This window comes from Microcaecilia unicolor, chromosome 1 (genome assembly GCF_901765095.1).
Source record: "Microcaecilia unicolor chromosome 1, aMicUni1.1, whole genome shotgun sequence".
NCBI lineage: Eukaryota > Metazoa > Chordata > Amphibia > Gymnophiona > Siphonopidae > Microcaecilia > Microcaecilia unicolor.
This window is the reverse complement of record NC_044031.1, coordinates 15012021-15029160: the sequence shown is the minus strand read 5'-3', so window position 1 is coordinate 15029160 and position 17140 is coordinate 15012021. Positions and strand designations below refer to the sequence as shown.

At 42.6% G+C, this 17140-nt stretch overlaps 2 protein-coding genes across 2 annotated transcripts in view; both read right to left on the bottom strand.

Moving 5' to 3' along the window:
• The window catches only part of LOC115477517, an 881049-nt gene that overhangs the window by 529875 nt on the left and 334034 nt on the right, over positions 1–17140 (bottom strand).
• On the bottom strand, positions 99–12073 carry LOC115459989 (oocyte zinc finger protein XlCOF6-like). Its single transcript, XM_030189853.1, has 3 exons — positions 12040–12073; positions 626–2738; positions 99–543 (listed from the first exon to the last, which is right to left on the bottom strand). The coding sequence occupies exons 1-3, from the start codon at positions 12071–12073 to the stop codon at positions 99–101; spliced, it is 2592 nt and encodes an 863-aa protein (XP_030045713.1).

Below are 17140 nucleotides of genomic sequence, written 5' to 3'. Positions count from 1 at the left end.
TTGGTTGAATAAATTCATCTTTATATAGATTTCTTCATCTCTCCTGGTTTTTGTGTCACCGTCTTGGCCCTTGAGGCTAGACTGCTGTTTTCTTAGCCCTAGAAAAGGTTTACTCCTGAATGAATTCTCTGGTGTGTTTTGAGGTGTGCCGTCTGACTGAAGCTTTTAATACACTCAGTACAGTTAAAGGGTTTCATTCCTGTGTGGATTCTCTGGTGTAATATGAGGAATGCCTTCTGACTGAAGCTTTTATTACACTCAGTACAGTTAAATGGTTTTACTCCTGTGTGAATTCTCTGGTGTGCGGTGAGGTATGCCTTCCGACTGAAGCTTTTATTACACTCAGAACAATTAAAAGGTTTCATTCCTGTGTGGATTCTCTGGTGTATTGTGAGGCTTACCTTCTGACTGAAGCTTTTATTACACTCAGTGCAGTGAAAGGGTTTTAGTCCTGTGTGGATTCGCCGGTGCCTTCTGAGTGTTCCCTTCTCACTAAAGCTTTTACCACACTTGGAACATGTAAATGGTTTCATTCCCATGTGGCTTCTCTGGTGTTGTGTGAGGTGTCCCTTCCGACTGAACCTTTTATTACACTCACTAGTTAAAGGGTTTCATTCCTATGTGCATTCTCCGGTGTATTGTGAGGTGTCCGTTCTGACTGAAGCTTTTATTACAATCAGTGCAGTGAAAGGGTTTCAGTCCTGTGTGGGTTCTCTGGTGTTGTGTCAGGTGTCCCTTCCGACTGAAGCTTTTATTACACTCACTACAGTTAAAGGGTTTCATTCCTGTGTGGATTCTCTGGTGTTTTTTGAGGGTTGCCTTCTGACTGAAGCTTTTACTACACTTAGTACAGTTAAATGGTATCATTCCTATGTGGACTCCCTGGTGTCTTGTGAGACTGAAGCTTTTATTACATTCAATGCAGTTAAAGGGTTTCATCCCTGTGTGGATTCTCTGGTGTGTTTTGAGGTGTGCCGTCTGACTGAAGCTTTTATTACACTCAGTACAGTTAAAGGGTTTCATTCCTGTGTGGAGTCTCTGGTGTATTTTGAGGGTTGCCTTCTGACTGAAGCTTTTATTACACTCAGTGCAGTGAAAAGGTTTGATTCCTGTGTGGATTCTCTGGTGTACTGTGAGGTTTGCCTTCTGCCTGAAGCTTTTATTACACTCAGTGCAGTGAAAAGGTTTCATCCCTGTGTGGATTCTCTGGTGTGTTTTGAGGGTTGCCTTCAGACTGAAGCTTTTATTACACTCAATGCAGTTAAAGGGTTTCATCCCTGTGTGGATTCTCTGGTGTGTTTTGAGGTGTGCCGTCTGACTGAAGCTTTTATTACACTCAGTACAGTTAAAGGGTTTCATTCCTGTGTGGATTCTCTGGTGTGTTGTGAGGGTTGCCTTCAGACTGAAGCTTTTATTACACTCAATGCAGTTAAAGGGTTTCATTCCTGTGTGGATTCTCTGATGTGTTGTGAGGTTTACCTTCAGACTGAACCTTTTATTACACTCAGTACAGTTAAAGGGTTTGATTCCTGTGTGGCTTCTCTGGTGTGTTGTGAGGTTTACCTTCCGACTGAAGCTTTTATTACACTCAGTGCAGTGAAAAGGTTTGATTCCTGCGTGGATTCTCTGGTGTACTGTGAGGTTTTTCTTCTGCCTGAAGCTTTTATTACACTCAGTACAGTTAAACGGTTTTATTCTGGTGTGGACTTTCTGGTGTCTTGTAAGACGTGCCTTCTGCGTGAAGCTTTTATTACACTCGGCACAGTTAAAGGATTTCATTCCTGTGTGGATTCTCTGGTGTATTGTGAAGGTTGCCTTCAGACTGAAGCTTTTATTACACTCAGTGCAGTGAAAAGGTTTCTGTCCCGTGTGGATTCTACAGTGCCTTTGGAATGTTCCCCTGTCAGTGAAACGTTTATCACACTCAGAACATGCAAAAGGCTTCACTCTTGTGTGGATTCTCTGGTGCATCAACATGTTATACTTCAACCTAAAGCTTTTGCCACAGTCAGTGCATAGAAATCGTTTTAATCCTGAATGGATTCTCTGGTGGATGGTGAGTTTCCCTGTGGCAGTGAAGCTTTTATCACATTCAGTACTGGAAACTAGTGTCTCTCCTACATGGAATTTTGCATTTCTTATGAAGTTTTCTTTCTGATTGAAGCTTTTGTCACAATCAGGATATGAAGATAATCTCTCATCAGTGTTGTTTTTCTGGTGTTTTGTAATGTTTTCTCCATTGGTAAAGCTATTCCCATATTCTTTACTTGTATACACCAGCTCTTCCTTCCTACTGAAATCTTTCCCACACTCAGATGTAGAAAGTGTCTCTTTTATGCACTTTTTCTGTTGTTCTTTTAGTTCTCTCTTTTGACGGACGTTTTTCGCATAGTTCGTACATGTAGATGGTCTATTTTCTGTATCAGATCTAGGATGTGATTTCGGAATTAAATGATTGCTGCGGAATATCTCACAAATATCACAGAAACACCTTTGCTCTCTCATCTGGTTTGTCTGCTTTTCCCCTGTCTGTATGATATCACTGGTACTGTTTTCACACAGATCTGATCCTCCTGTTGAATGCTTTTGTTTATTTTGATTTTTTCCCTTTTTTCCCCAGTCAGAGCAGGAAGGAGTCTCCTCTTTCTCTCTTTCTGATAACATCTTTTCCCCTTTAGACTTCTCAATGAGCTTCCAGTCATGTGTCTTTGTATTACTGTTTCTGGGATCATCTTTTTCTAAAAAAAAAATAAAAATATATAAAAGAGCATTGTAGAATATTGTAGAACAATTACACCAGTTCAGTAATACAATAACTCTTCATAAATCTGTCCCCCCCCCCCCCCCCCCCCCCCACTGCTGATCATTACCAGAGATGCAGGTAGAATATATGATCATATTCAAGTTGATATTTATTTTTGTAATATCTTCATTAGAACTACACAATGGCAAGAACAACAATATCTGTAAGAAGAGACATAACAGTATAGCGTGGTAATTTTTCAAGTTTCGTTCCCCCCCCTCTTCCCCCCCACACACACATTCACTGCAAGATCTGCAATAACAACAGACCAAAACCTTCCCTAAAGTCCATACTTCAAGTTATTGGTTCAGCAAGTAGCTATGAGAACGGTGTGGCAAACGATCCCACACTGGGGACAAATTTGTTGAAAAGACATCCAGTCTCTTCATCTTCGTTAGGTTGACAAGTTCATTCCTCCAAGCAGCCTGTCTCCAACACATCAAAATATTCTTTCCATATAAAAAAAATGCCTTATGCAGCTGACGATTAGGCCTCAATCTCAAACCCAAGGAAACAAAGTTCGAGAACAACTGAATGTGCAAGACGCTTCAGGTGTTTCATGAGCAACCGCAGCTGATCACTCATAAGTACTGAAGGCCCCGAGGGGTTCTAAGATCAACAAGGCCCCTCCACCCTTCCTATCCACAGAAGGATCTATTCCAATATTAAAGCCCCGCAGAACTAAAAGAGGAAAATGAAGATATGGTGCCACAACTTTAATCAGGGAAATGTATGTGTTAGGCAGTGAGAGGCTGATATGCACTGTACAGTCACTCTCGGTCCCTTCCCCCTAGGAGGAGAGGACACTTCAGCCCTAGGGGCTGGAATACGAGAGACATCGGACTTAGGTGTAGGCGCAACCAGTAAAAATCATGTGATTTCTCCTAAACTAACTTGTGATCATATATGGATTTTCCTGTAATATTGTTTTTTTTTTTTATGTATACATAAATGGCAATTTCCTACATTGTATCCTCCTCTCCTCTTGTGTTCACATGCACACTTTGTGGCAATTGGCTAATTCCTTATCAGTAAAGCGTGATCACAGCGTGGAAAACCAGCTAAGTAGTCTGCAGCATGAAGACTCTTTAAATGTCTCAGAAATTTCCACCATACGCCCAAATGTGAAGGTCTTCCTTCAAATGCGTAGATGCTCTATAGAATATAAACGTTTTATATATACCTTGCAATAAGTTGAAAGATTACCTTTAAAAGCTTTACAGGACTTAATCTATTCAATGTCTTTAAATATTGTCACTGCTTAATACGGATATAGCTTAATATTGTCACTGCCAAGCGATGTTACTGCTTGTCGCAGACACTTCTTAAATGATTTAAAATCCCCACCACACGCTTCAAATGCTTATATGCTCACAACATGTTGATAGAACTCCGTTAAAAGCTTAAACACTCACAGACTTTAAAAGCTTTATATATATCTTGTAACAGGTTGAAAGACTTCCTTGAATGTTCAAATGTTTACGAGACCTAAACATTTAATGCTAACCCAGACCGATACTGCTTAATAACGATATAGCTTAATGCTGATACCACCTGGTATTGAAACAAGCCCGACACGGACAATGCTTAATGTTGATACCGCTTGAGGCTAAGCTGATAAGTGTGTACACCCCTGAAACTACATTTAATCACGGCTTAATGTTCACACTGCTGATGTTGGCAATGCCTAATGCTAATACTGCTTGATGCGTAAACAAATTCATATTCACCAATACCCTTAAGCACAACCAAACAACACGAACCATAGCCAAGATGAACACCAACAAACTGCTCATGATAATCTACTTCCTACCACTAATTTACCACGCATGGACCACTCCCAACATAAACAGCATTCAACCCACAGCACACAAACCTACAAACAACTCATCCACAACTCACCAGACCAAAAGAGCAACAACCAACTAAAAGGAAAAACAAATACATACGGAAACAACCAACAGAAAGGTAACAAAGGTCACAATAAAACTAGACACCAAGAAAACAGCAATTAATAAAAATCAACACATCCATGTCCCAAACCAAACCTTATTACTCAATCTAAATGGGATACGTAAACGCCAGATCGTAGTAAACAAAACAGAGACCATAACAGACTGGATCACCACAGACAATCTCGACCTCCTATTCATCACTGAACCTGGATCCACAACTTAAAGACCCAATAATTTTAGTTTTATGCCCACCAGGATACAAATCACCCACTGGACAAGGAACGGGAAAAAAGGAGGAGGATTAGCTATAATATACAAATCCGAGTTCACCATCTCAACCATAGCTGAATCCATTCTGCCACAACTCGAAATCGCCTCGGTCAGAATCAATCACCAAACCTGCAAGAACACCTCACGCAATCATACTCTACAGACCGCCAGGAAACTGGCAAGATACCCAAACACACTTCATGGACTTCATCTCGAACACTTGTGTCTCCACCTCAAACCTTATCATAATTGGAGATACAATTTACACCTCAAAGAACTTACCTCAATAAACACCAAGAATGTAAAAAGTTCCAACAATTATGGGATCTTCACGGACCTAACATGCAACCAACTCACAATAAAGGACACACACTAGATATCATATCACACAAATTCGATCCTGACTCCAACCTCACACTAATAGACACAAATGGACACCAGCCCCGTGGTCAGACCACTACAAAGCACACATCTCCCTCCAATGGCAAAAGATTCAATTAACAAACAAGAACGAAAAACCTACTCCACGAGAGGTAAAATAGACCCGGTAACATTCTGGCAACAGATATACCACAACAGATGGACAATAAAGACAGACACAATCCAATTCCTACCAGAGTGGGACGATAGATGTAGATCAATACTAGACAACATTGCCCCAAGTCAAACCAGAACCACACACAGAAAAGAGCTCAACACCATGGTTCAATGAAGAACTGAAAAAAACTAAAAACACAAGTTAAAAGATTAGAACGAGCGTGGTATAAAAAGAAAGATGACCTTACACTCAATGCCTGGAAACACTTCAAAGAAAATATAAATATACCATAAGACAAACCAAAAGACTATATTACAAAACTGTAATTGGACCAAATTACAAGGACACACACAAATTCTTCCAACTCGTGAACAAGCTATTAGATATCACACCAGTCACAACCAACAACAAAGATACACCAGAAGCAGACAATCTCGCGAAATACTTCATGAGAAAATCGTACAACTACGACTAAAAAATACCTGTCAGCACCATCGACTACGCCAAACTCCTCGACTGTCTAGACCCAGACCCTGGTGCATACCCAGCAGACAGAACCTGGACCAACTTCGAGATATTATCGGAAGATTCCATCTCTCAAACGCTCAAAAGATTTGCCAAATCTCACTGCAAATTAGACATATGCCAAAACAACCTAATGTCATTTGCACCTCAACAATTCATAACAGATCTAACGAACCACTTCAACTATATGTTACAAAATGGACTCTTCCCGAAGGAGAAAGGAAACATTCTTCTCACCCCCAAACCCAAAGACGCAAAGAAAAGCGCTAGTGAACTAACCAACCACAGACCCGTAGCATCCATTCCCTTAATAACCAAAACAACGGAAGGGATAGTAACCAAACAACTTACAAACTAAACAAATTCTCAATATTACATGATCCCCAGTCAGGATTTCGGTCTAACCACAGCACTGAAACAGTACTAGTAATTCTAATGACAAAATTCAAACAAACGATCGCAACTGGCAAGAACATACTACTTCTACATTTGACATGTCCAGTGCCTTGACATGGTCGATCACGGAATACTACTACACATCCTCGAGTACTTCGGAATTGGAGGCAATGTCCTCAACTGGTTCAAGGGGTTCCTAACCACACGATCATACCAAGTGACATCTAATTTGACCACATCAGCCCCATGGATACCTGAATGCGGAGTACCACAGGGAACCCCCCTCTCACCGACTTTATTCAACTTAATGATGATACCCTTGGCCAAACTACTATCAAACCAAAACCTCAATCCATACATATACGCAGACGACGTAACGATCTACACCTCCTCTCAGAAAACTTATCTACCCCCAACTTGACATTTCGTCCTTTAGATTGTAAGCTCTTCCGAGCAGGGACCGTCCTTATTGTTAATTTGTACAGCGCTGCGTAACCCTAGTAGCGCTCTAGAAATGTTAAGTAGTAGTAGTACATCCCATTTAAACAAGATTTAAAGGAATTTCTAATGACATCAACCAAAGTCTACATATCATGCACTCATGGGCAGATGCATTTCAGTTGAAACTTAATGCAGAAAAAACTCAATGACTTATACTCACCTCTCCACACAACACGAACAAATTCACCACCATTAACACACCAAAACTGAATCTTCCAATTTCAAACACCCTAAAAATCCTTGGAGTTACCATTGATAAACACCTAACACTTGAAAACCATGCGAAAAACACAACAAAGAAGATGATCTACTCACTGTGGAAATTAAAAAGATTAAGACCTTTCTTCCCAAGAAACGTCCTCCGCAACCTGGTACAATCAATGGTACTCAGCCATCTGGACTACTGCAATGCACTCTATGCTGGATGCAAGAACAAATAATCAAGAACTTCAGACAGCCCAGAACACTGCAGCCAGACTCATATTTGGTAAAACAAAATATGAAAGTGCTAAAACCCCTAAGAGTAAAAGCTACACTGGCTCCCACTTAAAGAACGCATCACGTTCAAAATATGTACCCTAGTTCATAAAATCATTCACGGAGATGCCCCTGACTACATGTCAGACGTGATACACCTACCACCCAGGAACGCGAGAAAATCATCACACACCTTCCTCAACCTTCAACCAAGGCCGGTGCTGGGCTGGTTTGTACGGTGTGTGCCCGTTTTGATGCTGATTCTACTTTTTAAATTATATATTTTTAAAGAGTTTTTTTATCCCATTTTTAGCGATTTTGTTGGGACGAGCCTGGCATTACATATCTATGTTGGTTTATCTCCGACAGCCACTTTAGCATTTTTTTGGTGCAATTTTCATCCTGGTTTTAAATTACATAAGTACATAACTAATGCCACACTGGGAAAAGACCAAGGATCCATCGAGCCCAGCATCCTGTCCACGACAGCGGCCAATCCAGGCCAAGGGCACCTGGCAAACTTCCCAAACATACAAACATTCTATACATGTTATTCCTGGGATTGTGATTTTTCCCAAGTCCTTAGTAGCGGTTTATGGATTTGTCCTTTAGGAAACAATCTAACCCCTTTTTAAACTCTGCCAAGCTAACCGCCTTCACCACGTTCTCTGGCAACGAATTCCAGAGTTTAATTACGCGTTGGGTGAAGAAACATTTCTCCGATTTGTGTTAAATTTACCACACTGTAGTTTCATCACATGCCCCCTAGTCCCTAGTATTTTTGGAAAAGCGTGAACAGATGCTTTACATCCACCTGTTCCACTCCACTCATTATTTATATGCCTCTATCATGTCTCCCCTCAGCCGTTTCTTCTTCTCAAGTTGAAAAGCCCTAGCCTCCTTAGTCTTTCTTCATAGGGAAGTCGTCCCATCCCCGCTATCATTTTAGTCGCCCTTCGCTGCACCTTTTCCAATTCTACTATATCTTTCTTGAGATGCGGCGACCAAATTGAACACAATACTCGGGTGCGGTCACACCATGGAGCGATATAACGGCATTATAACATCCTCACACCTGTTTTCCATACTTTTCCTAATAATATCCAACAGTCTATTCGCTTTCCTAGCCGCAGCAGCACACTGAGCAGAAGGTTTCGGTGTATTATCGACAACGACACCCAGATCCCTTTCTTGGTCCGTAACTCCTAACGTGGAACCTTGCATGACGTAGCTATAATTCGGGTTCTTTTTTCCCACATACATCACCTTGCACTTGCTCACATTAAACGTCATCTGCCATTTAGCTGCCTAGCTCCCAGTCTTGTAAGATCCTTCTGTAATTTTTCACAATCCTGTTGCGAGTTAGCGACTTTGAATAACTTTGTGTCATCAGCAGAATTTAATTACCTCGATAGTTACTCCCATCTCTAAATCATTTATAAATACATTAAAAAAGGCAGCGGTCCTAGCACAGACCCCTGAGGAACCCCACTAACTACCCTTCTCCATTGTGAATACTGCCCTTCAGCCAGTTTTTAATCCACAATAGGACATTTCCTCCTATCCCATGACCCTCCAATTGCCTCTGTAGCCTTTCATGAGGTACCTTGTCAAAAACGCCTTTTGAAAATCCAGATACACATATCAACCGGTTCCCCTTTGTCCACATGTTTCTTTACTCCTTCAAAGAATTGAAGTAATTGGTCAGGCAAGATTTCCCCACACAAAAGCTGTGCTGACTCGGTCCAGTAATCCATGTCCTCGGATGTGCTCTGTAATTTTGCTTTTAATAATAACCTCTACCATTTTCCCCGGCACCGACGTCAGACTCACCGGTCTATAATTTCCCGGATCTCCCCTGGAACGTTTTTAAAAATCGGTGTTACATTGGCCACCCTCCAATCTCTGGTACCACGCTCGATTTTAGTTTTAAACAATTTTATTGATGACCTATCACAGACAATACAATATTCATGACGCTATGTTCAAGATACATCAGGAAACAAATGAACAACTTGTAATCACAACATAGAGGTAGCCATCACTTTTCTCTTTAGCTTCCTCCCTCTCTACTCCCAGCTATTTCTCTTTTATCCATACCTCTATATCCCTCCCCGCAACCCCCCTTCGGCCCTTCCTTACCCCTCTAATATTCCTCCCCCCTGTAACCTCCCTCCCCCCTTTGTCCACCCCCCTTCCAGGCAGCTACATATCTCCAATAGCCCAGGGAAATTGACCTATTCACTATCTAAAACCTGTAGCTATTTCGCTGGGTCCAAGCTCAGTCGATTAGGATGGAACTCGGGCCCTAGGGGCTAAAGCATTGATATATGATTCCCATATTAAGTAGAATTTACGCTGTGTTTTGGGTTTATAATATGAATCTCGCAGCTCCATTAGTAGCAACGCATGCCACCTGTTGCGCCATTGCCAAAACGATGGTGCCTCTAAATGTATCCAGTTAACTAAAATGCATTTTTTTCCCACGAGACATGCTTTAAAGATTAGCAGGTTATGACTAACGGTACCTTTCCCCTTCAGTAAATCGACCCCCAAAAGGGCCGTTTCCGGTGTCAATGTCACCCTCCGCCCCAGGATTCGCCTAAGAACTTCGCTATTTGTTCCCAGTAAGCGGATATCGCTGCACAAGCCCACATAGCATGATAATAGTTATGATTGGGATCTCCACACCTACCACAAGCTGATGATTCCGCCCTACCCATTTGATATAATCTTGACAATGAAGTGTATGCCCTGTAAATACTTCTTCCTTGGCATTCCCTCAATTCCGCGCTACTAATCCGTCCCCTGATCTGCCTCAAGCTGCTCCTTAATACGTCTATACTAATCTGTTTCTGTATATCTGCCGTCCACTTCCTGGCCAACTTTCGAGATTCTTTGGTGACCACGCTCGATTTTAAGGATAAACTGCATATCACTAACAGTAGCTCCACAAGCTCATTTTTCAGTTCTATCAGTACTCTAGGATGAATACCATCCAGTCCAGGAGATTTGCTACTCTTCAGTTTGCTGAACTGCCCCATCACGTCCTCCAGGTTTACCGTGAAGTCAGTAAGTTTCTCCGACTCGTCCGCTTGAAATACCATTTCCGACACCGGTATCCCACCCAAATCTTCTTCGGTGAAGACCGAAGCAAAGAATTCATTCAATCTCTCCGCTACGTCTTTGTCTTCCTTGATCGCCCCTTTACCCCTCGGTCATCCAGCGGCCCAACCGATTCTTTTGCTGGCTTCTTGCTTTTAATATACCGAAAAAATTAGACAACAATGCTGTCATTTTATTTTGATTAATTACTATTTTTACCTAGGAAGCTTAGATTTATGTCTCAGTGCAAGTCTTGTTTTTAATTTTTTATTGTTTTTATGTGAATTATGCCCTAAATAGAGATGAGTCAAGACTCTGAACATGGAACATTTAAAGGCACTCTGGGGCTCATTTTCGAAAGACAAAAATGTCTAAAAAGTGACAAAGAGCATTGGACAGTTTTCTCACAAAAACATCCAAATCAGTATTTCCGAAACCTATTGTTCAACGTTTTCCTACGCTGTTTGTCTGCAGCGTGTCCCAAATCTCAAGGGGGTGTGCAGGGCCGGTCTTTGGCGAGGCGACCGCATAGGGCCTCGCGCTCAAGTGTGCTTGAACTCCGCCCCGACCGCCCGAGTTCCAGTCCCCCTCCCTCTGAATTTTAAAAGTCATCTAAGTTACCTCGTCTGGGTATGGCGGCAGCAATGAAAAACGTTCAAGCTGCTCAGCGCTTCAGGAGACTTCCCTTCCCCCTCTCAGCTTTGGTCCTGCCCTCCTGGAAACAGGAAATGAGACGTGACCAGGAGCTGACAGAAAAGAAGGCTCTGAAGCGCCGAGCTCACAACTCTTTTCACTGCTGCTGCCTGCCGCTGTAACCCGACGAGTAAGATACTTTTAAAATTCGGAGGGAGGGGAACTGGAGCTCGGAGGGAAGCCTTGGATCTGGGAGGGAGGGACGGAGGGGGGCCTTGGAGGAGAGAGGGTCCTTGAAGCTGGGGAGGGAGGGGGACCTTGAGGGAGGTCCCTGGAGCCCTGGAGCTCGGTGGGGTGGACTAGGATGGGGCCCCACAAAGTGGTCTGCTCAGGCCCCACACTTACTAAGACAGCCCTGGGGTGTGCTAAGGTGAATTTGGGTGTTCCCAGTGGTGTGCTTGAGCCGGTTGTTAAATTTTACTGAATTTTGCGAGCTGGTTATTGATGGCGCCAGGCAGCAAGCACACAAACAAACATCTGGGGGGAGGGGGGTCTCCTTCTCTCTCCCTTCTCCTCCAGCCCCCATCCGCCCATAAGCCCAGCATACCTCAACTTCCTACCTCATATCCTCCCTCAGGTTCACCCATGGTCCACTGGACTTTCTCTGTTGTCTTGCTGATTTGATTCCCTCTTGCTTGCTTGCATTCTACATAGAGTGGGTTATCTCACAATCACTCATTATCAGTCACTTGGGTTTCCACCACTGAGACTCACCCGCTGCCAGTCACTCTGCCAAAGAAGGTATTTTAACAAGGGGAAAAACAGGAAATCCTTACCTAGAGACATCAGACTCTCATAATTCACCTTCATCACCTCCCTGTAAAGCTCCTTCTGCCCTTCATCTAAATACTCCCACTCCTCCTGGGAGAAAGAGACAGTGATGTCCTCAAACGTCACCAGCATCTGAAACACAAACCAGAATCACACTTAGGAACAGACAGAGGTGCTCAGAATGCATTAAATTCCAGGTGGATTTATTCTGTTGACATATTACCTCCTGCATCTGAAACAAGGTGCTCAGAATGCATTAAATTCAGGCTCCTGACATATTTCCTCCCTCATGTCTTTGTTTTGAGGTTATAACTGTGCACATTTTACCTATGTTTTGTGGAGAATTCCCCCAACAAATATTGAGCCTACAAATAGGTGGGATAATGTGGGAAATGCAATAAATAAATAAATAAACAAACAAACACCTGGCTCTTCTATGCTCCAGGACTGACTCCACCTAAGCTATCTCCCAACTCAGCATTCTCAGCCTCCAGTATGAACCCCTCCCCATCAGTTTTCTGTCTCCAGGCTTTATTTCTCTTTTCCTTCATTCCAGCAACCCCACCTCCTCTGCCGGTTCTTTCTTCATTCTTCCCAGTACCATACCTAACAATCTGACCCTCCCCCCCCCCCCCCCCCCCAGTAAAAAATACAGAGAGCTCTCTCTCTCATATCTACCCCATTACATACATTAGTTCGCTTTCTGAAATCCATCTTGCCCCCAGCACATACACTTTCATAGCTCTCTCAAATAGGTATATTGCGAGAGCTGGGGGGAAGATGGATTTCAGAAAGAGAACTAATTGGTTTGGGTCATCTATGATGCTGTGAGTACTGGGGAGGTTGAAAGAACTGTGATGGAGTGCGTAGTGGGGAGTGGGCCCCCACTCCACAGTTCTCTCAACCTTCCCAGTACTCACAGCATCATAGACGACCCAAACCCACTCTAACTCACAGTCTCCCCACAGCTCTTTGTGAATGCTGCCAATACATCCCTCCTCGGTGCATCCAGCCACCTCCTCCTCCCCCCACGTGGATTCCCCCAAATTCTGCCACTGTACTGCACTCACATGTTTCAACCCACCCATGCCACCTCCAGCTTTCCCTCATCCCTTCTCAGCCTGCCCTTTTCGTCCCCCCTCTCCCTCCCGCCCTTACCTCTCCTTTCTCTCCTTCGCCGATGCTCTAAATGCAGGAGCAAGAGGACAAGTGCTGCACGCCGGATCCTAAGCTCCCTTGCCGGATCCTACCCTCTGCTGCACTGGCTGAATTTGAAACCACGAGGCTCTACGGTGTCCCCAACGGTTCAAATTCAGCCGCCAGTACAGCAACCCGCGCGCTCATCTCTCTCTCCTCCTTCTGCTCTCTTGTGATTGAGCGAGCGCCAGGGTGGGAGGGGCAATGGAACAAGGAGGGCGGGTGCCATAGGAGGGCGGGGGGAGGGAGTTTGAGAAGGGGCTTCAACTTTGGCATTGCAGTTCCCGCTCATCCTCTGCACAATTCACCCTCCCCCATTTGTGGAAGTGAACTCGCCGCCATATTGGTGCTCCCAAACCAATAGCAGAATGGACTGCCTATGCAGGTCCATCTGTAACAAATCGAAACCTGTTCCAGTTGCCTTAAAGTGGGGGATAAAGGATTTTTTTTAATTAGTTATTTTGACAGCCTTTGTTTTTGTTTGTTTTTTTTTAATTTGAAAGCTTCCCTTATATATCATAAAATGAAATTGAAAAGCACTAAAACAGCACAAAAATGAATGTAGTTAGTAGAAACAGCAGTAATAAACTGTACACTTTGGGTTTAGGAGGGGATGGGAAGGGGGTGTCTGTATAGTTTTGCTGTTTGCCTTTGTTAACTGTGTGCTGAAAAGTCTCAGTGCTTCCATATTGATGTAGATTGGGGCAGGGGATTGAACTGTATTTTTATTTGTATTGTTACAAGAAATAATTTACTTGGGGGAAAGAGGCTCTAGAGCACTCGCTACTGTTTATAATTTAAGAGCAGGCGCTGTATTTATAAGTTTTAGGATATAATTTCTCCACCAATCACCAAAGGTGATAATTGCAATATATTAAGTATATTATATAAAAGATACCATATACTCAGAACACAAAGAGACCGTATTTTTTTTTTTTTAATTTGTATTTATTTATTGGTTTTGTATAATAACAAACATGTTGCTTATCAAACAGTCATTCACTGATACAATCCAAAATATTCCATCCCCCTCCCTCTCCCACCCCTCCCTCCCAGCAGGTTATACATTTAAGTTATTAGTCATGTGGGTTAAACTCCGATATTGAGTCCATAATTCTGAAGATTCATTATAACGTCCCAATCTTTGTCCGTAAATTTCTCCATTTCGCCAATCAAGATAGCTTCAAGAGCCAGTCCTCTTCTGAGGGTGCCTCTAATTGTTTCCAGTGCCTTGCTATGACAGTTTTTGCTGCTGCCAAACACATTCTTTTAAACCGGCTCTGCCATTTAGCTCCTCGTCTATTACCCAATCCAAGCAGACACCATGAGGTTCACACGGAAAGGCTTCCCCGTGTGGGCTGCTATCTTTGTAGCAACATTTCCCCAGAAGACCTGTATTTTGGCACAGGACCACCAAATGTGTAGATAGGTCCCCTCCTCATCTCCACATCTCCAACACCATTGTGATGTCCCCTGGAAACATAACATGCAATCTGTGTGGGGTATTTTTTAACTTCAAAAAGGTTGATTTAATATACATTGCACACGAGAGGTAGGTTTTTAAAGAGATCTTTACAGATAATCTGTGCTTAAGTAAAGTAAAGTAGCAGGTCTAGATCAAAAGTTATGTTACTTACAAGTGCTTGTTACATAGTATGAACAGCATGAGGTAAGCATATGTTTGCAGAAGAGGTCCTCATAGCAGGCAGGTGGGCTACAGGTCCCAGGAACAGAAGAATCTGTGTTGCAGTTGAAGGGAAGCATCTGCTTGTCTGGAACAGCTTCTATCTTTTATACTCTTGCAAGCTGCAGGAAGACATGCCATGTGTATCTCTGTCCTGGTTTCCTGGTTTGCACACGACCCTTGGCATTTGCAAAGCATTGTGGTATCTTGGTCTCATGTCTTATGACATCACAAGACTTGCTGTCTGGATCTTGCTGACAAATGGTCTTTTGATGTGAAAAGGCTTCCTGCTCAGTCTCTGGAGCAGATACACATTATAAGTCCTTCCTTATGTCTGAAAGCTGATGGGAGGGGGCAGGTATACATATCTGAGGTAACTACCAAATGGTTTGACAAGCACATGTCTTGTTTATGGTTCCCCTCTGAAGTCTTGTTATCAATAGCTGGAGTTATGCCTTTCCAGACTATCTGTCTGCTTGTGGAGATGTCTATGTGGTTCTTCAAGTATCCACCTTAGTCATGCTTTGTTCAGTCTTTTTAGGTGGGAGGGCAGAGAGAGTTTTATTTCTCTTTGAAGCACAGTACCCCTTTGTCTCTGTTAAGTGTTTGTAATTGACTAGTCCTGCTATCAGAAGTTCCCAAGGAAAGGGGGAAAGAAGGTATGAAATGCAGTTCAATACATCTTTTAAAAGCTGCATTTGTATATTGATAAAATGATAACTCTGAATTCTGACCAATGGCTTATACCATAACATTATTATGTACTAGCAGGGCTTTTTTTGAGGGGGTACTTGGGGGTACTGAGTACCCGCACCTTTTTTGCTAGAAAAAATTAACGTGTGTTCTCAACTTCTACAAATCTACATTTGTAACCGCCTTTTTAGCAATATGTAAGTCACATTGAACCTGCCATATGGTGGGAAAATGTGGGATACAAATGCAATCAATAAGAAGAAAGAATCTCTGTATATTGTTTTCATTTTTTTCTACATTGTTCTATACAATACACTGTCCTGGTTCCTCATGGAAGTAAATTAAACTCTCTTTCTTTGGGCACATGAAATCACATCTTCATCTCTTTTGTAGACGTCGACATTTTAGATACACCAATGGATTATTCTGTTTTGAGCATGTTTCAGGGACAAGTGATTTTATAAGTCCAAATAAGTACATAAGTACATAAGTAGTGCCATACTGGGAAAGACCAAAGGTCCATCTAGCCCAGCATCCTGTCACCGACAGTGGCCAATTCCAGGTCAAGGGCACTGGCACGCTCCCCCAAACGTAAAACATTCCAGACAAGTTATACCTAAAAATGCGGAATTTTTCCAAGTCCATTTAATAGCGGTCTATGGACTTGTCCTTTAGGAATCTATCTAACCCCTTTTTAAACTCCGTCAAGCTAACCGCCCGTACCACGTTCTCCGGCAAGAAAAATAAATATTTTGTTTCATGCAGATCTCTCATTTTTTTGAAACATAACTATATGGGCTATAAGCCCCTAATGCAGTCCATTGGTTTTCTTATATTTTGTTCTTGATGACTATATTATGCCAAAACTGAAACTCTTTCTCTCTTCTATCTGGTGAATACTACAAGGAGCTCATTGCGAACATTATCCCCCTAAAAGGTTGTTTTCTGGCTGTACATGAGGAATTGTAATAGTGCGTGTTTTTGTTCCCAAAGGTTATATAATCCTTTCAAGAAAGCCTAGTGGAACAGAACCACAGAGGCATGTTTGGTTGCGTTTTCAATATGTTAATCTAGAGCCCAGCTAAGGGACAGGTTATTTTGAGTTAGTCTTCACTGGACCAAACTTGCTGGATAGCAGTGCCTTAACGGTGGAGAATAAAGGATTTTTAAATATGTGACATATCCCACTTCCCCAGGATTCTGTGTATGGTTCATGGAGGTGCGCATGTAGATTCGTACGTGCTCCTAAATATTGAGCGCACCTCAATTATTTACGAGCCACTTAGTCCTGATAATTGGCCAATAATACCAATTATCAAAACTAATTTCCGTAATTGGAATTTACACACGTGCTGTGCTAGGTGTATTCTGTAAAGCAGCATGTGTAAATTTCAACATGCGCAGCCAAAAGGAAGCACGGTTATGGGCAGAGTGTGGGCATGCCGAGTTTATTAATCAATCTACGTGCGTGGCTGCAGAATTTGTGCCAATTCATATAGTTTTAGGCGCACGCATTTACACCACCTTTTCAC

Excerpts from the sequence above, each read along its gene's own strand:
- LOC115459989 (XM_030189853.1), bottom strand. The coding sequence starts at position 12,073 with ATGAAGGTGAATTATGAGAGTCTGATGTCTCTAG. Across the intron at positions 2,739-12,039 it reads TGAGAGTCTGATGTCTCTAG|AAAAAGATGATCCCAGAAAC; the intron begins GTAAGGATTTCC and ends TTTTTTTTTTAG. Across the intron at positions 544-625 it reads CTCACAATACACCGGAGAAT|CCACATGGGAATGAAACCAT; the intron begins GCACATAGGAAT and ends ACACCAGAGAAG.